This window comes from Orussus abietinus, unplaced genomic scaffold, assembly GCF_000612105.2.
Source record: "Orussus abietinus isolate OABI.00-Male unplaced genomic scaffold, Oabi_2.0 scaffold154, whole genome shotgun sequence".
NCBI classification, from domain to species: Eukaryota; Metazoa; Arthropoda; class Insecta; order Hymenoptera; family Orussidae; genus Orussus; species Orussus abietinus.
This window is the reverse complement of record NW_019394391.1, coordinates 199,728-222,997: the sequence shown is the minus strand read 5'-3', so window position 1 is coordinate 222,997 and position 23,270 is coordinate 199,728. Positions and strand designations below refer to the sequence as shown.

At 38.2% G+C, this 23,270-nt stretch overlaps 1 protein-coding gene across 1 annotated transcript; it reads right to left on the bottom strand.

The window, feature by feature from the left end:
• Window positions 1-8,545: 8,545 nt before the first annotated feature.
• On the bottom strand, window positions 8,546-21,657 carry LOC105695941. Its single transcript, XM_023432125.1, has 11 exons — window positions 21,424-21,657; window positions 18,449-18,663; window positions 16,061-16,257; window positions 14,933-15,246; window positions 13,550-13,854; window positions 12,259-12,557; window positions 11,921-12,128; window positions 10,886-11,292; window positions 9,911-10,136; window positions 9,231-9,496; window positions 8,546-8,810 (listed from the first exon to the last, which is right to left on the bottom strand). The coding sequence occupies exons 1-11, from the start codon at window positions 21,551-21,553 to the stop codon at window positions 8,561-8,563; spliced, it is 2,817 nt and encodes a 938-aa protein (XP_023287893.1). The 5' UTR covers window positions 21,554-21,657; the 3' UTR covers window positions 8,546-8,560.
• Between the last annotated feature and the right edge of the window lie 1,613 nt (window positions 21,658-23,270).

Below are 23,270 nucleotides of genomic sequence, written 5' to 3'. Positions count from 1 at the left end.
AATGAAATTTGTCACGAAATCGTCCTGGAAAATTGTTGAAAAAGCGATCGCCCCCAACCATAACCGTTTCCAGACCCGTTTACACGGCGGGTTTAGTCCTCACCAGCCGCCATACTTACATGGGCCTCCCCCCCAGTTCCTTTATTAGTAAAAAATATATATATGTATATGTATAGTGTACCGGTTATTATCGTTACTTATCGACAACGTGAAGATTGCGAGTTTCATTTATGAACCGTATTATGAGTCGCTCTACGAAGCCGCCGAGGATTCCTCGAGCTTTCCCGTCGCTACCGAATTATATTTTCACTTTTATTTTCTTTCGCTAAACATACCTCGAGAGATTGTCCCGTATGCCCACGCGTGCACACATACGTGGGTACTTTCGGGTGTGATGTGTGTATATACGCGGAAAAATGGGCGGTCATTGTCGCCACTTCGCTGAACTTGGCCCGGAGAAATCCGAAATTAGATGTCAGGGGTGGAGGAGATGAGCACGGTCGATAAGGATCATTTTCCCGGGGCTTAATCGCGGGAAACTAGACCTTAAGGCGCGGTGCGTGACAGTGGGCTTTATTGAGGGACGAGCTTGTCATCAGGGTTGGAATATTTACTTTTAATGGCTTTCGGTATTGAATTCTGAGGAATAATTATAGTAATTAAACATGTTGAAGAAAACTGAATAATAACGAATTTAGAAAGAGAAAAATATTTAAATTAGCATGAAATGTTCCGAAATTAGATGTTAGGCGGAAGAGATGGACGCGGTCGATAAGGGCCATTTTCTCGGGACTATGTTACGGGAAATTGAACTTTATGGACCTTATGCTCGAAAATGTCTTTAAAATGGCGTTAGAGTAGACGAGACAAATCTCAGCATCACGCGGGCATTCCATTTAGCGTTTGTACTGAAATAAACAAAATGTTTTTTCAATAAAAAATAATATAATCCACGGCAAGCGAAAAACAGTAGCCGAAACACTCCGAATTTCCAGAATGAATGAAGTTTCTAGCCTTAACCGTGCACAGTAGCAAAAAACGTTTCAAATAAAAATTGTTCCTTGTCTTGTTCTAAACATTTTTCATTGGAAATATTTTTTCATAACTCGCGTTGTTTAAACAGTATTCGGCATTTTCAGTCCGCAGCTACGAATTTTTCGCTCGACGCGGCGCCGAATACAGAAACGGCGTAATAATAATAATCGTGTATAATTATTTACGTATTGTTAATACTAATTGCTTAAACACTAAAATACGGTAATTTTACCTGCGCTGTATAATAATTCTATTTATCGTACAAACTATGGCAAACTTAACCGTGTAATTTTGTAATACTTTAAATCTTCCCCTCAACTCGATAAACAAAAAGCATTATAAATAACAAATATCAATGGCATGTCGTACACACTAAATGTTTAACATATCTCCTAAATTCGGTAAATAAAATGACTAATGTATAAACTTATAAACTTAATTTTACATTGTCAATTACCCTAAAAAAGCTATAATTAACAAACATCAATGGCGCGCCTTATAAACTTTTTAAATGAATGTTATACCACTAATTAAATGCCACTTCTCCATTAATTTTTAATCAACGAACGCACATCTGTATAACAAATTTCGTTCGAATGTTAAATACAAAAATATACGTTTGTTAATTAAAAATTAACAGGAATGCATTCTGTTTAGTTTATAATGTATAAATATATCTCAAGGAATGTTTAAATCTTTGGCTAAATAAATAATATGTATACAGCAATAAATACTTGTTATACGCAAAGTTTGTATGCATATGTATATATGTATAATATTTATTTTATATATACAGGTTGTCCCAAATCTCTAAAAAAATTCCTGGATCCGATAAACAATTGCTTGAATTATCCTGCATTTTTCCCTGAACTTAACTAATTAAAAAAAAATCATATTCAATTTTCTACTGACTCAGAGAAATTAATTTAAACAATTCCCCTTATTTAATTTCATCTTCTGTGGAAAGCGTCGATTTAAATACTTGATGGTTAATTAATTAGTAATTAAATGTCGGCAATTGTTGAAAGTTTAATATCTGATCAGTTATAATAATTAATAATTTGATAATTAATTATCAAATAATTAAATACTTGATGGTTCATTAATTAGTAACTAAATGTCGGCAATTGTTGAAAGTTTAATATCTGATCAGTTATAATAATTAATAATTTGATAATTACCAAAGAAAAAAAAAAATGAAGTAAATTTGGATTGGAAATTTTTATTATGACGGGGAATTACTGCAAGTTTTGAAACACCCTGTATGTATAGGCATGTTATATATATCTACTGACATATATTGTAGGTATTTACATAACTTAACAGTTCCATTGTTTATTCTGGGCTTCGCCTTTTGTCATTCTACGTGTACACTGTATAGGTGCTTATTTTCAACTAAGCCGGCACTATTGTTACTGTTATTGCTAAGTTTCGTGTAAAGAGCATTATAAAAAGAAAACTTTTGTACGCTGATAAGGAAATCCTCTTTCCCCAAATCTAATGAAAATCCGTCACGACCGGAAATAAATTAAACTTCAATTTTTATTTAAACAATTAGGACAAATTTCCCTCCGTCAAACTATTGCTTCCTTTCCAATGTAAACAATATATTGAAAATTATACAATATGGAAATATATTGTCGATTTCTCAAAATTCAATAAAATGTTGCAATTATAAATGTTATTATCGACGTTCGTTAAATTGTTCTTTCCATTTCAATGTAAACAATGTATTGAAAATTATACAGCGTGGAAATATATTGTCGATTTCTCGAAATTCAATAAAAAGTTGCAATTATAAATGTTATTATCGACGTTCGTTAAATTATTGTTTCAATTTCATTGTTAATAACCCATTGAAAATTATACAGCGTGGAAATATATTGTCGATTTCTCAAAATTCAATAAAATGTTGCAATTATAAATGTTATTATCGACTTTCGTTAAATTATTGTTTCCAATTCAATGTTAACAATGTATTGAAAATTATACAGCGTGGAAATATATTGTCGATTTCTCAAAATTCAATAAAATGTTGCAATTACAAATGTTATTATTGCTCTCAAATGAAATAATATAGAAAGAGAAATAACCGCGAAGGCAACAATTTTAACAATGTTGCAATGATAGATATTATTGCGCTAAAATTAAACCATACAAAAAGGGAAGTAATCCCAAAGATTAACAAATTTAATAATCAGAAAATGCTTTCTAAATAAATTAGCAACTTATACAGTTCATAAAGTTGAAAAATTTGTTTAACAGTGAAATCCTGAGTAATTAACAATTTATTTTCCGGGGGTGCGGAAATTCAACAATTTGGGTAAAGACAATTTGTTCAGTATAACAATAGTTGAATAGTTCTCCCGTTGACAACGGCGTACAAAAGCAGAATAAATGTTTATAATACGTCTAATATATCGATATTAATTATACTGTATATTACAGGCGTTTATATCGATCTTAGAATTCGTTGGCTTTACAGCGAAGATGTCTCGACTTTCTGAAAATTCGACAAATCCAAAAATCGGAAGACTTTTTAAAAACAATTGAGAAATTATAACATTACGAAAGAAAAAAAAATAGTTAATTAATTAAATAGGTTCGAAATGTTTAGACTGAATATATGAATATAATACAGGAATGGAAACTGATCAATAAATTAACTTTTCGATCTTCCTTCTTTATAAATAATCCTCATTTGTTAAATAATTCTAAATAATTTGTTAACGTTTAAAAATTTAGAAACTTTGTTGAATATTCAGCTCGTCTTGAAGTATGCGAGAAAATATTACATTATTGTTACAGGAATTGCAGTAATTGTTCACGAATAACAATTGTTCGCAGTAAATCAAATTATTAGCATTTTACGATAACAATTAACAATTTAAAAATTGCGCTAAGAATTGTAATAACAAAAGAAAGTAAAACTAAAAAGTATTAAAATTTAATTCGAAAAACAATTGCAATAAAAAAATTATGTTAATCAGATCAAACAGTAAAGTTGAAGAATTATTTATTTATTTCACAGAGTTGGGTAAAATAAATTTTTTCTAAACTTAAAACATATTTCTAAAAAAAAAAATCCTAAAAACTTTCGGGCGTTGTTAATTTTCTTATTAATTAATTATTCGTTTCGTATATTTTTAATACATGTATAATTGGTGCCAATTTAAATGCAACAAATTGACCTTGATTGTCGTAAAAATTATTCTTTGGCCTTTCCAAGAGAATCTGTATGATAAACAATGTGTAATAATTATTTATTATCGAACGAATTTTTTGTGAAATAATTTTCAAGGCTGGGCGAAATCGAATGTTGCTATTCTTCAATAATTGTTTTCTAACTTGTTATTAACCATTTTCTAAAATCATTCCTTAAGCGTTGATTTGTTTATACCTTAACAACTAAATCTTATACATATTGTTATTAAATATATATTTTATAAAGATATATTAATAGAACTGACACTTGCTACGCTCGAGAAAACTTACTGTGTTTAAAATTCAAATTAACAATACATTATTGTAAATAAAATGCAAAGTATAATTTTCGATTAACAAACTACATAAATAAAGAATAATAAAACGCTACCAGACATGGGAATGAGACTTGGATGACTTTTTTTGTTAATTAACAATAAAAAAAGTCTCCGAAATTCAAACCTTTGCCTCATGGCGGGATTACTTTGTTATTAACATACAGTGTTAATATAATAAACATTAATAAGCAGGATTAACATAGAAAAATCCGTCTTGGATAATTAATCCAACCCTGGGATAAATATTTTCAAAAATGTTATTCATCCGATATTTTGCAATTATTCTCGTATAATTTGTTTAAAAGCATTCTCGTGCTGCTTTTGGATTTTTTAACTTCGCATTTTGTTTATAAAGCATGAAATTCCAGCTCGGAGAAAATTTCTACAAATGGCGTGACTAATATGAAAAAAAAATTCAATCGTTTAAATAAACCAGGCCATTTGTTAATTACCGCAGCTAATGAACCGTAGTGAATGTAATTTTAACGCCAATTGAACCACTTAAGACATGTCGACAATTATTTAACAATACGGGAAAAAAAGTATTACATGTTCGGTTAAAATTTCCCCTTTTTTATTCCACGCATTGATAAATTGTTCAAAGTTAGTCAATGTTAATAATATTAAGAGATAATCAAATTCCTTTTATCTTAAACCAGAAATATTCCTTTAATTAAAAATTAAAAAGATTTATTAAACAAATGATATCTTCACTTCGATGAAATTTTAATGAATTATAGAAACAGGGTTGGCCATTTATATTATTAAATGTATATTCAAAATGCAAAATATATTCTGCGGAGATTAAATAGAAAAACTTCTAGCCTTCGCTCACAATCTATTTCATGGCTCGAATGCTAATAAATTCTGCCTTTAAATAACTTCCAAGAAGATTCATACATCGAGATATAATGTGGTTAAATTGTTAATGAATATAAAAAGCATGCATATACTTTCAACGATTAAAAAGTGTAAAATATATGTATCGGAGGCACATAATCATCGATCAAGTCGATTGCACCCAGGTGACTGTTTCTGTAACTCGTTCAGGCATGTGAATATATAATAAACAAATACATAACATAATAAAACAAATAGATCTGGTTAAATACTTGAATAAATAAATACTTCGATGAATAAACTGGGAAGTATATTTAATGCGATCACTAGTCCTGCCGATGGCATCCTGGCAACTTGCTAGCTCGTTCAAGTAACACGACAGAAAGTATCATAACCTCTAAAACATAGGATTAACAGTATATTATAATATAATCCATATTAAATATGCATACATATGTTGTATCGATAAGATGAAAAATATTTCTGTAAATATACGTAAGACTGGTACTGTCGATTGCGCACTGATAACTTGCTACCTCGTTTGATTATTAATTAAAATGTTAATACAACTGGAATATCAATTGTTAACACAATTAGATTAGATGTGTGTTAAATAAGTGAATATATAAGTATATCGATGAAGATAAAAGTGTAATCGTAGCCAAGAGATACGTAATATAAATATTGTCATTCGCTTAGTTTTGTTCATTGTTATTTATTCCTCTTTTAATTGCAGTTTTAATTAACGCGTGTTAATTAACAAATGCATGTAATGTCTCCTAATAATGTATCAGGAAATAATTTAGAAGCGATATTGATAATATTATGTGCAAAGCTTTACGAAGACCTAACATAACCTGTCTCATCCAATGAAATATTATCGTGAAGAGTTTTATAATTATTATAGATTATTAGTTGATATATAGAAGATATTATGATGTAATATGCTGTTTATAATTAAACGAATCGCCTTCAGGTTAGTACATATAGTAATTTCTATAAAAATTGGAAAAACCACATTTCGTTTCGGTCGTCATGAAAATCTTATTCTCTAACCAGAATATATTTTTTATATTCACCCAGCAGAGAAAATTAACTATGCATAAATGTTTAGCACGTGTCTACATATGCAATATAGATATATCCTAAAATATATTTTCAAGAATTAAATCTGTACGCAAGAAAGTTTTCAGATACGATCGATGAATTCATCGATAGAATGTATAATAATGTTTCGTTTAAAAATACATTAGAATTTAAATCCACTTCTTAAGAAATATGGTCCACTGTTTGTATTTTAATTATATTTAGAGCGATAACATATTTCATATTTTTTAATAAATATTTTTGATTTCATTTACCCAACCCTGAAGTAAAAAGAAAACCAGTGATAAGGAGCTTCGATGCTTTTGGAATACGTAATAAATTATGCAGATACTGCTAATGCATCGTAACAATTATAAAATGCCATCTAAAAATGATATGTATTAAAATAATAATTTCTAATATGTATTGTACTGATTACTGTGCATTGTAGTATCAAAAGACTATAAATTGCAAGATTACGCAGCTTCGAATCAGCCCCATATGAACGATTAATAAATTACAACAACAATTTGTTACAATTACTGCGAACAGTTATTCATCGTGTCTTCTACGCTTCGATAAAATCGATCCTCCGTCATCTTATAACAATTTTTCCTTAACTTACAGAAATTGTCCAACTAATACCCGGCTTGCATTTTGCATATTACATGTACATTACATGTACTTCGAACTGTACGTAACATATAACATTGTTTCGCAGTACATAAAGTACGTTACTGCTCATAAGTCAGAATTATTGCACGTCACAAAGATATGCAGTTGAAAATAATTACATGTAAATTACAGGCTAATTGCGTGTAATTGCTTGTAATTTACACGAGAAAAGGAATTAATCTTTAGATATCAGACAGCTACACTACTCATCCATTATAAATGCGAACTCTGAGTTGTTTACACTCCCCTAACCTCTAAAGTAAAGTAACCTCTCCTCTACCTCGTGCGCTCTACTTACTCCCTAATTATTCACTAAATATGAGTAGATGTTTAAACAATCGATATCGATAACCATACCGCGACGTTAAGCGAAAAGTTCGTAACAACGTTCTATGAATTAATTATTATAACCTAAACTAATTATATGAATGTTGTTTCCTTTCGGCAGACTCAACGTCACTCCCACCAACCTAGTAACCGAACAACTAGAACAAGACCAGAACTTTTCAATCGGTGAAATGTGGATCGAAGCTTTGATTCTGCAGCGATGGAAAGCTATGAATGCCATCGAGTAATAAAAATCCAAAATTAAGTTTAAATGAACACGAATTTGCAGTATCATTGGGTCTTATACATATAAAACTTAGCGATAACTTGAACGTAACCTCATACTCCATGTTAATAAGACAGCCTACATTTTTTACCATGACCTTTTCATGTAATTTATTAGTGACAGTTTTTATTTAACAAGACGTAGACCAATGCTTCGATCCACTTGTAATATTCCACCGACACACAGATCGAGCACTACGAAAGTCTACAGATGATCCAAGTCCCAAATCTAATCCAGACTGGCTCATTTTCCACCTCTTACAACTTACAGAGCTTAACGATAAGTCCTAGTGTAACTACATTTCCTCGCAACAGAGGTTTAGTATGGAACACCAACGTTCCTAACCTATCCAGTGACTCAGCGACACTACAAGGTTCTTCACCATCGTTAAACTAAACGTCTAAACCAGGAGCCGAATTCCTGTGCATCAACGTGTTGCACCAACATTGCACAACCTAACCTCTGCGGAGCACCAGGTAGAACTAGACTCCGAAATCCAGTCCCATAACCTTGCAGCCTGATTTATTCTTCCGTCTTAACCTTAACTTAACGATAACTTAATCATTCACAGTGAAGAATTCAAAAGAAATGATTATACAAAATGTTAGGACTACGATAAGGATAGCATAAAGCCTTTTGATGAACTCTTCGCTGTAAACGATTAAATCAGGTTTAAGATTGAGATTAGAGTGGAAGCATAAGCCAGGCATCGCAGACTTGGAGCTTAACGATACCTCTTAACCTATCCTAACCTGTTTGCAGTGAAGGTTCAGTACGGTACGTGGATGTCCCTGGACCTGGATCGTCTTCTGCATAGTCGACAGACTGCTACGAGACAAGCGATGCCCAGAAGTAAAGCTAATCCTGCGCCCAGGTAAGCACCGGCCCATCCAGCGGTCCCAACGATGCTGCTTCCATTAGTGCCCACTGAATCCTCTCCGCAGGTCTCCACTGACTCGTCGTCTGGCTCCACAAGAGGAACTCCAGAGGTTAGGTTATGGGTGACGACCTGGCGAGGCCTGGAAGCAGAATTAGAAAATTCTCTGTAAAATTAAGGCGATACGAAAATGACAATCCAGGGATCGATCGTTCATGAAACTATTTTTCAAAACAAAACACCTCATACCGAAAGGTTTGAAAGTTTATCACGTGAGGCTGGAAACTCTAACGAAGGTCCTAATACTCATGAGAGTTTATATTTTGTTAATAGTAAGAATATAATCAAATTTAAACAAATTAAATTTTATAAGTGTCGAGACCATTCCTAAAAAAGTGTAGTTTGAAAGCTACAACTCGGATTCAAGTTTGCATCGAATATTCTTTTTCAGAATGAAATAGAGGTTATCGTCATATATTTCTTATTCGCTAGGTCTGGAATAGGGAATATAATAATATATAACAATGTTTAATAATATATAATATAAAAGTAAATTATCTACCTGGAGGAAATGGGGCAGTTGACGACACCGTTGCAGACCAGGGTGGCAGGGATGCATCCGACGTCCCCAGGACATCGGAAGCCACAATCCTCCAACTTCTGGGTGTTCAGAGCTCCGGAAGCATCCCGGGGCAATGGGAAGAGCTCCGTCCAGGCGATCTTTAAGGCCGCCCTGGCAGGTGCCATGGACCCCGTGAAGTGGATCATCACCGCAGGGTGGGAAGTTACCTCGGTGGAGACTCTCGTCTCTTCCGTGGGGTGAGACGACTACAATCAGAATTCCCAGTACGTTACATGACCCAGGTAATGGAACCAAGAATAAAAACCGTAACTATACAACCTAAAATGTAACTAACAATTAAGACGAAGTGTAAGGACATGGGAAATTATGAATAATTGCAAGAGAATGACGTATGGAACACATCAGTTCGTATAATTCTCAACGTAGACTGTAAAGTACTTCGATATAAATATAAATGTTGGTAACGTGGCGCACCAGCTTACGTTCCCACTTGAGTATCCAAAGTAGCGTTCCCACCAAAAAGGGTATAGATGGATTTTAATTTATCGACCTCGATGAAATATCTCAGAACCTTTCATATCACCTTAAATTGTTGTTACATTCTCTATTATACTGTTATATTACTGGATTTATAATTTTTGAGAATATATAAACACCACCTGTGAGCCTGGGGCTCCTCTCAGCTGGGACGCCGACAGGATTGTCGACTTCATCACATAGCTCAGGTTCTCTCCGCAGATCCCCAGATGCGGTTCCGCCACTGTCGGCAGGAAAATCTCCAGCTTGCCGTCCTCGCAAGACCTGGAGGCGAACTTGATCTTGTCGAAATGCAACGACAGGTCGCGTTCCGGGTTCACCCGCAACTCCCAGATGCACTTGATGGATCTATAAAAGTAAGGTTAAAAAGTAAAGTCAATAACCTAAATGGAGTGAAGTTGGATTTAAGACATACAGGTTGTGGCTCTATGTGATCCTACTTGACCGAAATATTTCCTACCGACGTAAATGGCTTAAATTGCTTTTAATTTCGCAATTAAGGTACGCAAAGCGAAACAATAATCGATGATATACAGAATGTGATGCTTTTAAGATAAAGATTAGCGGATGATAATTATTAATTGCAAAATTAAGGGTCGCTGATGTAATGATGCGAGCGCTCCTAGCGGAAAATGAGAGAACTCCGATCCTACTTGACCGAAACATTTCCTACCGACGTAAATGACCTAAAATTCTGTTAATTTCGCAATTAAGGTACGTAATGCTGAACGATAATCAATGATATACAGAATGTGATGTTTTTAAGGTGATAAACACTAACAGACGATAATTATTAATTGCAAAATTAAGGATCGCTGATGTGATGACGCGAGCGCTCTTTGCGGAAAATGAAGGAACTAGATCCTACGTCACCGAAACATTTCCTACCGACGTAATTGACCTAAAATGCTTTTAATTTCGCAATTAAAGTACGTGAAGCGAAACGATAATCGATGATATACAGAATGTGATGTTATTAACGCGATAAAGACGAAGAGTGATAATTTTGAATTGCAAAATTCCATCTCGACGTTAGATTGGAAAAATCTGGAGATCATGGCGTTGTATCTCATACTATTTAATTTCCACATCATTACCTAGGTGGAGCCACGTATCCCAATGCCTCGTAATGTGGAAAATCGATTTCCCCATCGGTGGAGGCTGGAATCAAGGCAGGACCACATAGAGGACTATGAGCGAACTCGTAGCTGGCCAGGAAGAGAGGAGCAGACTGCTTGAAGTAGCTGGAGGCTGCATGAGCACCGTCTACGAGGAGCTTCAGCTCCAACTTTTCGCCCTTGGAGATGAGCCTGAGAGGAAGATTGTTGCTGGTGCCGCAGAGACAATACCCGATGCTGGGTAGCTGATGATGGTGTTGTTGCTGTTGTTGCTGTTGCTCGGACTGGCCAGGTTGGCCTTCCGTCGAGGGTGCAGGCTCTTTGATGACGATCCTGTCCGTTCTGCTTTCCCAACACTGGTCGTTGCATTGGGCGTAAGGATGCTCCTTTAAATGATAACGGGGTAAAATAAGTACTGGCGTTGAATTATTGATAATTAAAATACCAGTATCTTAGTTAATAATTAAAACAGTGATATTTTAATTATCAATGTTATGTTACTTTTAATGAGAAAATATTAGGTTATGTGAATATTTTTTTTCCTTAGCGTGAGAAGAAAATGTACCGATCCTTTGGTGGTATCGATTAATCCCTACCTTGAAACCTTGGTAAAATAAGCACTGCCGTTGGAATATTGATAACTAAAATACCAGTATCTTAGTTAATAATTAAAACAGTGATATTTTAATTATCAATGTTATGATACTTTTAATGAGAAAATATTTCTCAGGTTATGTGAATATTTTTTTTCCTTAGCGTGAGAAGAAAATGTACCGATCCTTTGGTGGTATCGATTAATCCCTACCTTGAAACCTTGGTAAAATAAGTACTGCCGTTGGAATATTGACAATTAAAATACCAGTATCTTAGTTAATAATTAAAACAGTGATATTTTAATTATCAATGTTATGATACTTTTAATGAGAAAATATTTCTCAGGTTACGTGAACATTTTTTTTCCTTAGCATGAGAAGAAAATGCACCGATCCTTTGGTGGTATCGATTAATCCCTACCTTGAAGGACACCAACTCCACCGTCAGGATCACCCTGGAAAAGAGTCTACGGTTCGTGACGAAGGTGTAGGTGCAAGAAAGGTCTGCAGGTGGATCCCCAGGTCGCTTGTACACCAGGGTGTTCAACGGGGAACTCAGGCGACCCGACTGCGTCTTCCACGAGGCGAAGAGCTCGTCGCACTCGGTGTTGGGCACCGGGTCGCCGTACCTGTTAAAAAACAAGGTACGAATTAATAAAAATGGCAAAATTGGCCATATCGAGCCCGGAGAAAGGTTTCATCTCTCAGCTTTCATATCAGCTTAATTTAATTATATATTAATTTAATAAAGATTCTTACCTGGTGGCGTTGAAGAAGTCGTAGTGCGCCCAGTAGTAGAGGGAACTCCCGGAGTAGCTCCCGGTCTTGCTCTCGAACCTCACGTAGAGGGCGTTGGAGGTGGAGACGAAGTCATGCTTCTCCATGGGCTTGCTGAAGGTGTCGCAGAAGGTCTTGATGATCCTCGCGTCGTCGGCCCAGTCGGCGTCGTAGAGGGTCAAGGACTCCCCGCAGTCCCCGTCGTAGGGCTGGATGGGCGACTCTATTCGGTTCACCCTGAAGCTGGGGAAGTACAGTCTGGCGATCTCCCCAGGACGACCCTTAAGGTGAAGTGAAATACGTCGAGGAACTTGATCGACGTCGATAAAGAGGATTTTTCTAAATGCCTACGTTGCCGACGTTGGTTTTTATATCGACAGCTGGGTCGAATTATACTGGGTATTGTACCAAATGGCATACTCCACCTGTCGTTTTCGTACAATAATTATAAAGAAATCCAAGTAAAGTTTCCGAGGCCCTAGTTGACTACAGAGGGACCCCCTGCGCCATCTGTGATTTCCAGGTCAATTCAATTTTCACTCCGAGACCTCGTATTACCATCGTTTTAGCATAGAAGCGCATACCACACTTTTTTGGCCTTTATCCCGTTGAAATGCGAGTTTATCGATTACCAGAGTGTTCTAAATTGTCCTGACCCTTTTGCTTCTCATATTAGAGTCTTTAATAATTGTATATCGATCGAAATATGAGAGCTATATCGTCGAATTATACTGAGTATTGTTCTAAATGACATACTCCACCTGTCGTTTTCGTACAATAATTATAAAGAAATCCAAGTAAAATTCCAGAAATCCCCTGGATTCATGGTTTCCGACGCCCTAGTTGACTACAGAGGGACCCCCTGCGCCATCTGTGATTCCCAGGTCAATTAAATTTTCACTCCGAGACCTCGTATTACCATCGTTTTAGCATAGAAGCGCATACAACACTTTTTTTGCCTTTATCCCGTTCAAATGCGAGTTTATCAATTACCAGAGTGTTCTAAATTGTCGTAAAATTGTCCTGACCCTTTCGCTTCTCATATCAGAGCCTTCGATAATTGTATATCGATCGAAATATGAGAGCTCGACGCCATTTTGGTTCTGGTCTGAGCTAAGTTAAACATTTCTTTTCCAAAAATCCAAATTTTCAATGCGTAGGAACAATTCTTAGACGATCAGAAGTGACGTATCAAAGTTTCGGACAGTTTGGTCCAATACCCTTAAAAAAAAGTGTATTCGAATCGACCGATTTGAAGGGGGTTTCACTTCACCTTAAGGTGGTAGCTGCAACTCGTGTAGGGTGGGTACCAATGGCCGACCGACATGAAGATGCCCTCGTCGCCGCTTTCCAGGGATTCGCTGCTCAGCAGCCAATCGCAGCTTCCGTTCTTCACGCCAGTGGTCTCCACGTGGCCTGGCCACGTGCCGACCTTAAAGTGGAACCCGGTGTTCAGCAGCGGCCCTGCCGGCGAGGACACGAACTCCACGTAGAAGTCCTCGCTCGTCCCGATTATGCTGTAGGGGAACTTCCCCATGCCGCAGAAGATGCCAATCACCGGGGCCGTGTCGTTCTTCCCTGATATTAATATAAATATATATTAATGTATAATAAATGATATAATAAAAGTGGAAATATTTTTTTTAATTTCTCTCCAAACTTGGCTAAAACTGGGGAGAAATTTGAAACTTCCACGACTATCTATATCCCGGGTATCTTTATTGGTTTATATCATCGTCGAATCCGTTGCGAAAGAATTTCAGTCTCTTAAACTGTTTTTTCAATTTCTTTATAAATAATTGCATGTTATAAAAAACAACGACATTTTGAGGAATTAGCACGTTTACACGATTTGTGTACAATGAATTGGTCACGGTATGACCCAACAAGGATTGTGTTCTTCAACAAATATGAAAATTAATAAGATCGGCGGCGGACACTTGGGAATGTTTCCTTGTTAGCGAAAGGGTCGCTATCCAAAGAAACAAGAAACAAAAAATAAGAAGAGCCCGTACCGTCGTAGACTCTGATTTGAAGAGGGTTTCACTTCACCTTAAATGTGGACCATTCTAGAGAGAAAAAAAAAAGAAAAACACGTGTCTCTTAGATTTTTGTGTTCTTCAACATATATGAAAATTAATAAGATCGGCGGCGGACACTTGGGGATGTTTCCTTGTTAGCGAAAGGGTCGCAATCCAAAGAAACAAGAAGAGCCCGTTCCGTCGTAGACTCTGATTTGAACGGGGTTTCACTTCACCTTAAATGTGGACCATTACAGAGAGAAATAAAAATAAAAACGCGTGTCTCTTAGATTTTTGTGTTCTTCAACATATAAAAAAATTAATAAGATCGGCTGCGGACACTTGGGGATGTTTCCTTGTTAGCGAAAAGGTCGCTATCCAAGGAAACAAGAAACAAGAAGAGCCCGTTCCGTCGTAGACTCTGATTTGAAGAGGGTTTCACTTCACCTTAAATGTGGACCATTACAGAGAGAAATAAAAATAAAAACGCGTGTCTCTTAGATTTTTGTGTTCTTCAACATATATGAAAATTAATAAGATCGGTGGCGGACACTTGGGAATGTTTCCTTGTTAGCGAAAGGGTCGCTACCCAAGGAAACAAGAAACAAGAAACAAGAAACAAGAAGAGCCCGTACCGTCGTAGACTCTTATGTAATCATAGGGACAATGTTCCGCCCCGGAGCTGATGGGTCTCATGGGGCACGTCATGATGTTCTCGCAGCGCTGCCCGTCGATGTTGAACTCCTCGTTCTCGATGTAGAGCTTGATGAAGGGCTGCCTGGTGTTCAGGTGGTACTTGCAGTGCAGAGCCCTGGGATAGACCCCGGGAAAGGCGGGACTCTGCACGTAGCATGTCTGCAGACGGCAGTCCTTGAAGACGCGCTCGCAGTAACTCCCGGGGACGATCTCGCCGCGCCGGTTCGGGTAGAGCTCCGGGTGTTGTCCGTATCTGTTTTGGAGCAATGACAATCCCAATTAACACTGTTATATAAATGTTGGGTAAATGTTACATTTTCTAAACTAACGCGTTATGTAACATAGAAGTAAGATGGGAGACATCAATGCCCTCTCATCCTGCACAGGCGATGCCGTATCTGCAGAGGAGGCATTCAAATTTTACAACGTGAATGCTTAGGCTATAAAGAAGGTCCTGACAATAACAATATAACAAATAGTAATGAGATAAAAGCAAGTATTATGTAGTAAGAACGTACACTGGGAGACATCAATGCCCTCCCATCCTGCATAGGCGATGCCGTATCTACAGGGAGGCATTCATGTCCGCCATTGTACCGAATCGCTTCAAATTTTACAACGTGAATGCTTAGGCTATAAGGAAGGTCCTGACAATAACAATATAAAAAATAGTAATGAGATAAAAGCAAGTATTATGTAGTAGGAACGTACACTGGGAGACATCAATGCCCTCCCATCCTGCGCAGGCGATGCCGTATCTGCAGGGAGGCATTCATGTCCGCCATTGTACCGAATCGCTTCAAATTTAAATCGCATTAAAATTAAAATCGCATAAAAATAAAATCAAATTTAAATCGCATTAAAATTAAAATCGCATAAAAATAAAATCAAATTTAAATCGCATTAAAATTAAAATCGCATAAAAATAAAATCAAATTTAAATCGCATTAAAATTAAAATCGCATAAAAATAAAATCAAATTTAAATCGCATTAAAATTAAAATCGCATAAAAATAAAATCAAATTTAAATCGCATTAAATTTAATATACGCGTAATCATCCAATACCTCTGATAGTCATCGTACAATTGCTCGGCACGCGAGTCGAAGCTGAAGTACGTCTGATCCGTGAAGTTGTCCGCGTGGAAAACCACGCGGACGAAGCTCGTCTCCGAGATGAAGGTTTGCGGTTGTTCCGTTTCCCCGCAGAAGACGCCCGGGTCCTTCCTGTTGCTCACCTCGGTTTTCGTATTTCCGTCGGTGATCTGCAACCCGACAACAGGACCTCCATCATGTTAAGGTGAAGTGAAACCCCCTTCAAATCAGTCGATTCGAATGGAACACTTTTTTTTAAAGTGAAGTGAAACCCCCTTCAAATCAGATTCGAATACAACACTTTTTTTTAAGGGTATTAGACCAAACTGTCCGAAATTTTGACACATCACTCCTGATCATCTAAGAATTGTCCCTACGCATTGAAAATTTGGATTTTTTGAAAAAAAATAATGTTTAACTTAGCCCAGACCAGAACCAAAATGGCGTCGAGCTCTGATATTTCGATCGATATACAATTATTAAAGACTCTAATATGAGAATCGAAAGGGTCAGGACAATTTTACGACAATTTAGAACACTCTGGCAGGACTTGTTTAAAAAATCAGGTTCCACCTCGTTTAGATTAATTAATTGCTCGCTACCACTGCGCCGATTAATTAACCGCGGTAATAGTAAAACAAGAAGCCACCGATAATTGCCGAGTGAATTTCCCTGAATAAACCAAAATGGCGTCGAGCTCTCATATTTCGATCGATATACAATTATTAAAGACTCTAATATGAGAATCGAAAGGGTCAGGACAATTTTACGACAATTTAGAACATTCTGGCAGGACTTGCTTAAAAAATCAGGTTCCACCTCGTTTAGATTAATTAATTGCCAGCTACCAATGCGCCGATTAATTAACCGCGGTAATAGTAAAACAAGAAGCCACCGATAATTGTCGAGTGAATTTCCCTGAATAAACCAAAATGGCGTCGAGCTCTCATATTTCGATCGATATACAATTATCGAAGACTCTGATATGAGAATCGAAAGGGTCAGGACAATTTTACGACAATTTAGAACACTCTGGCAGGACTTGCTTAAAAAATCAGGTTCCACCTCGTTTAGATTAATTAATTGCTCGCTACCAATGCGCCGATTAATTAACCGCGGTAATAGTAAAACAAGAAGCCACCGATAATTGCCGAGTGAATTTCCCTGAATAAACCGGGAATTAATCGGTGCCGAAGCAACGAGTCGGTAATTAGCGCACTTTCCCCCCTCTCGACGTGGCGATCCCCTAATTGACCTGTGTCTAGTGATAAGAGAGAGAGGCGACAATGGGTGCCGTTCTTTCCGCCAAAGAGATCTCGAGGGGCTTCCCTCTCCTTCGAGGTGATCGATTGTTCGCCCCGGGCCGGAAACCGCGATTAAGTGCCCCTCGAGCACCTCTTCCGGTATAATCACGCAATAAGCTACTCGCGATCCAGGAGGAGCCTCGACTTCCTAGCCCAGTTTTCGAGACTCGACAGGAGCCAACTTCAAAGTGCTTCGTGGGGGTCTCTTGAAAATCGACCTTGAATTCCTGGGGAATTCCACGGCTGGGGATATCCGCAAATTATTTCTTGAAACTGGTAGTTGCATTTTTAGTAACTTTGTACTAGAGAACTTCAAGGTGGTCCCTGGAGGTCTCTTGAAAATCGACCTTGAAGTTCCTGGGGAATTCTGCAGCTGGGTGGTTTCTTATTTCTTGAAATTGAGAAGAAAAAATTCCTAGTTGCATTTTTAGTAACTTTATACTAGAGAACTTCAGGGTGGTTCCTGGGGGTCACTTGAAGTTCGACTTTGAAATTCCTAGGGAATTCCGCGCCTAGGTGGTATCTTATTTCTTCACGGTCAGACGAATTTCGCCCATATGTCGAAATGGCTGCGAGTCAAAGGGTTAAGGTGATATGAAATGGTCATTCTATATAAATAAAACGTAAAAGTGTCGATAAAACTTTCCTCGAGGTGTTTCACTCCACCTTAACCATTTGGCTCCTAAGAGCGCCTAAAGGCGCCCGACGTTTGGTCCAATATCGCGTTCACGGTCAGACAAATTTCGCCCATATGTCGAAATGGCTCCGAGTACAAAGGGTTCACTTGATATGAAATGGTCATTCTATATAAATAAAACGTAAAAGTGTTGATAAAACTTTTCTCAGGGTGTTTCACTCCACCTTAACCATTTGGCTCCTAAGAGCGCCTAAAGGCGCCCGACGTTTGGTCCAATATTGCCTGCACGGTCAGACGAATTTCGCCCATATGTCGAAATGGCTCCGAGTACAAAGGGTTAAACTCTCGCATTGAAAATCGGACTTTCGGGAAAAGAGGAGGATGAAAATCTAATTTTCAATCCCAAGAATGGATTCTCACCTGGAGGTATCCTCCGGCGCACGTGGTGGCGTTCACCAGGACGCCGACCTTGAACTTCTTGAAGCGCACCCTGAGGATCCAGTCGCGAGGCGTCCCCCGGAAGGCGCGGAAGCGGTACCAGCAGGTGAGGGGCTTTCCCCAGGTCGCCGACGTCACTGCCGGGCTGGAGACGTCCTCGTAAATGTCCACGGTCTTGTTGCAGTGGTCCCGCTCCGCTGAAATCGGAAATCCTCAATCAATCCGTCTTAAAGCACAGCCAAATTCGATTTAAAGTTCTTTCATAATAACGCCATCTTGGATATTTAACCCATTGGCTCCTAAGAGACGTTTGGTCGAATATTGCCTGCACGGTCATCCGAATTTCGCCCATATGTCGAGACGGCTCCGTGTTCAGAGGGTTAAGGTGATATGAAACTGTGATATACACATAAGAGTGATAATACCGATAAAACTTTATTCCAAACTATGTCCAGGGATTAATCTGAAACTTTAACGCGTGATTATGGAGGCCCTAAGAAAGAACGCCTTGCCCGTGAAATTTAATTTTTTCTGTTACGGTGAAACACCGAAATCTGGAGAATGTCGATTTTCACCGGTGAATGTCAACATTCACATAGTCGCTTAGTGTATGTCCGAAATATTTGCTAAATACCCTTATTTCTGACTTACACCGGTGAATGTTGACATTCACCGGTGTGTGATTGTCGACACACACTGGAGAGGGTCCGAATGTACAACAATGTAATGAAATATTCGATCTTTCACCGACGTATTTGGTATCTGTTGACATTCACCGGTGAAAGTCGACATTCTCCAATTTCGGTTATTCACGGTAACATGTATATATCACACTATCGTATCACCTTAAGGCCGTTATAAATATTGTAAATATAGGGTTAAGCCACGAGTGCAAGGGTAAAGGGGGTGAATGATCTTCCTTCCGCTTTGCGGCGTCGTTGAACCGCAAAATGGCGGCTTCCGGGCTCTCATTGGTTAATTCTAGTCCCTTTCCCTTGTAGCGCTTGTCACCCTTGGGCAAAGCAGCGATCAAGCGGAATATCCTATTAGCACTTCCGCGACAACTTCGGCCTCGTACGGTGGTTAAAGCGGCGTGAAGCTCGCTGTTTTACCGACCGAGTCTCTTTTACCCTCGTCGTAAAGGCACGCTGCTATTCGCATTCGCCCTATTAATTATTCATGCACTGGAAATTATGCACCCGCATTCTGGCATCGACTGAAAAAGATATTCACTCGTCCTCGAGCTCGTAATTGGACGTTTCCAACATGGCGTCGCTAGTGCCAAACCATTAATGCGCACGGCTGTACAAGTCGAAGTGGAGGCTTTCATTTTTAAAATGGCGCCGCAAATCATGAATGCGCTCCACTGTACGACTCAAAATGGTGGCTTTCATTTATAAAATGGCGTCGCAATTCATGAATGCGCGCTCCTGTACAATTCATCATACAGGGTCGATCACATTTTATTTTTTAAAACGACATCGCATAGCATTTGTGCGCACTACTGTACACCTCGAAATAGAGATCAAACTTCCATATGTTAAACGACCCTGCAAACCATTTATGCGCGCTCCTGTACATTTTTATCATACAGGCTTGACTATACTTTTATTTTTAAGGCGGCAACAAATCCATTAATTCACGCCGCTGTACGACTCTAACTAGTGGTTCGATCAAACTTCCATTTTTAAAACGATACCGCATTTATGCGCGCCACTGTACAATTTATCATACCGGTCTGTCAATATAGTTTTATTTTTAAGGCGGCGAAAAATTCATTAATGGACGCCGCTGTACGACTCTAACTAGTGGTTCGATCAAGCCTCCATTTTTAAAACGACACCGAATTTATGCGCGCCACTGTACAATTTATCATACCGGTCTGACTCTACTCTTGTTTTTTAAGGCGGCGAAAAATCCATTAATGGACGCCACTGTACGTCTCTAACTAGTGGTTCGATCAAACCTCCACTTTTAAGACGACGCCGCAAAAGATTTATGCGCGCCCCTGTACAACGGGTCACAGGTGCGGGTACGATTAGGAATTTACCTCGGTTTATTGAATTCCCCGGGTTTTACGAGGGCCGGCGGACATTTCCCGCGCCGTCTCTGTACGGCTCCGATTAGGAATGCATTTTTCAGGAGCCGCCCGGAGCGTTAACGCGCGCCACTGTACCGCGGGTGCTCGTTCGATTAGAAATTTATCGCGGTTTGTCGAATCCCCCGGGAGCATCTCCGCTGGAGCACCTGTCGCGTCGAATTCCCGGCCTCGGGAAGTGGAGAGATCGATTCGAGGATCGCTCTTATCGGAACGACGAATAATGGCTCACTCCAGATATTGTTTCCCTCCCTCGTGAAAAATCTCGCGAGACAATTCGGGACACTCGTACGTTTCCCGGCGTCGCATAAATCGAAACCTCCCATCGCATTAAGATGATACGAAAGGCGCTGAGCAATTTAATCCAAGTCGTGATATTAAAATACATCTATACCCTTTTTGGTGGGAACGCCATTTTGGATACTCAAGGGGAACGTAAGCTGGCGCGTCCCTTTACCGACATTTATATTTACGTCGAAGTCTTTTACAGTCTACGTTGATAATTATACGAAATGAAGCGTTTCATATGCCATTTTAGTAAAATAATGATGAAGAGATCGACGTAAAACTGTCGAAATCACGGGAATTCATTATTCTAACGACTGTTTAGGACCAGGGGCGCCATCTGTGACGTTTGGCTGTAACTAATTTTTTCCTCTAAAAACCCGCGTTAAGCTCCGGGACGAGCCAGCGTGTGAACTTTTATGTGGGAAATCGCATAACAATATATATATAATTATATATTGTTTAAATACTGAAATAAATATTGTTTAAATAAAATACATATATATATACAGGCTGGCTCTTTCACATCACCTTAACCACTGGCGGATGAGATACGAATGATTTTCGGCCTTACCCTTCCGAATGGCGGCCGGACTGGGGTTGGCGAGGACGAGGAGGGCAAGGGCCAGGGGACCCCATCCCCAGAGCCATCCCCAGGCCCAGAGCCACCCCCAGGTTCCGGAAGCAGCCGTGGGTGCTCCCATGGCCTTCCCCCGAGTCTCTTCTCACCCTGCTGCTTCCGGCTTCATCTGCCGGCGAGGCCAACCTGCGCATACAAGGACCATGAAGAAAGTCACAAGAATTTCAACTTAATATTTCTTCAATTTCAAAATTCATCTTAATATTTCTTAAATATCAAAATTCATCCAACTCGTGACGTAACATTATTATTAATATTATTCCCCCATATTACAAATTACACTTCAGCTAAAGGAAAGAAAAAAAAAAAACACTGCGCATACAAGGACCATGAAGAAAGTCACAAGAATTTCAACTTAGTAAGAAATTTCAACGGATACATTTTGCGATATAAACACTGTGATTTTATTATTTAATGTATTGGTAATGGTAACGATCAAAATGGCGGCGAAAACCCAGTGAATATAATTGCGACAGGAAAAGAGGGTGCATTTCTAGGCACTAGCCTAACAAAGTTCATATACATTATAGCATTAAAAGATAATGAAACATTAACGAAATTACTTAGCAATCTTAAAACGCGAGTAATATAACCGAATTATTTGATATTTCAGCAAAACCGTGCAGAAATCAAAATGGCGGCGGAAACTCAACGCGATTCTAACTGCGATGAGAAGACATAAACTCCCGTAAACCCTGATCTAATTCTGCCAATATTTATCTCTTATTGAGAATAATTAAACACGAATGAAATCGTAGAAATGTCTGAAAATATAAATAATACAACAGTTTTATTTTATATTTCAGCGAAGCCCACAGAATCCAAAATGGCGGCGAAGACGCGCGCATATTTCAAAGCGAGTTTAATTACGGCGAAGCATCGTCAACTCCTGCATACCCTGACCTGGTTCATAAAATAGCTCATTCTTACATTAAAGAAGATCTAAAAACGAACGAAGTTGCCTGTACGGCCTCATTTGAATAACAAATTGTCTGGCACTTCGGCGAAGACGCGGAAAAAGGAAAATGGCGGCGAGGGGTTCGCCAAAGCGAGGGAAATCGGAGCAACGATCGCGTGTAAACTGCGGCCGCAAACAAGAGATTTGCGTTTGCGTTTGTCAGAGTAATGGCGGTCCATTTCCGAGTCGTAATTTTTGCCCATTGTTGTCGGTTTCAATGCTACCGGCGGTTTGTCACGAAATGAAAATAGTCGACGCGCGAGCATTGTCCGGCCGAGTAATTACACCGAGGTTTACCCGGTTACACGGCTCGATAACCTAAAAATATTTACCCTACCTAACCCCCAATTTTCCCGAAAAATTAAATTTTATCCTGCTCCCATTAACAAGAAATAATATCGCCTTTACTCAAGCGGCTCGGAAAAATTACATTTCAGGTCCAGATTTTTAGGTTAAGTTTCTTAACCCAAATCGTTCTCACTTGTAAAACGACGATATAAGACACTAAAAGGGTTAATGCTCACTTCACTGTTTTTTAAATCAACACACAGATAAAAAACTACTTATTTCAGAATATGAACAATTCAATAACATTTATTCCTTATTTCTAGGTAACGATTAGAAAGTTATTTTTTATATAGAGTTAAGCTTTAAGTGATTATTTTTAATCTATGTAATTTTGTTGACTGACGAGTGCATAAGTTAATGTTATTAATAATTCCTTGCCGTAGCTTTATAAAATAATGAGAGGCAACGAATTGACTCTTTTATTACAAAAATCCTTCTGGCTAGAAATTAAAATTGGCTTTACGAGGTTTCATTC

Coding starts and splice junctions, on each gene's coding strand:
- LOC105695941 (XM_023432125.1), bottom strand. CDS start 21,553: ATGGGAGCACCCACGGCTGCTTCCGGAACCTGGGGGTGGCTCTGGGCC. Junction 16,258..18,448: donor GCGCCGGAGGATACCTCCAG/GTGAGAATCCAT, acceptor GTCGGGTTGCAG/ATCACCGACGGAAATACGAA. Junction 8,811..9,230: donor AACTGCCCCATTTCCTCCAG/GTAGATAATTTA, acceptor TTCTGCTTCCAG/GCCTCGCCAGGTCGTCACCC.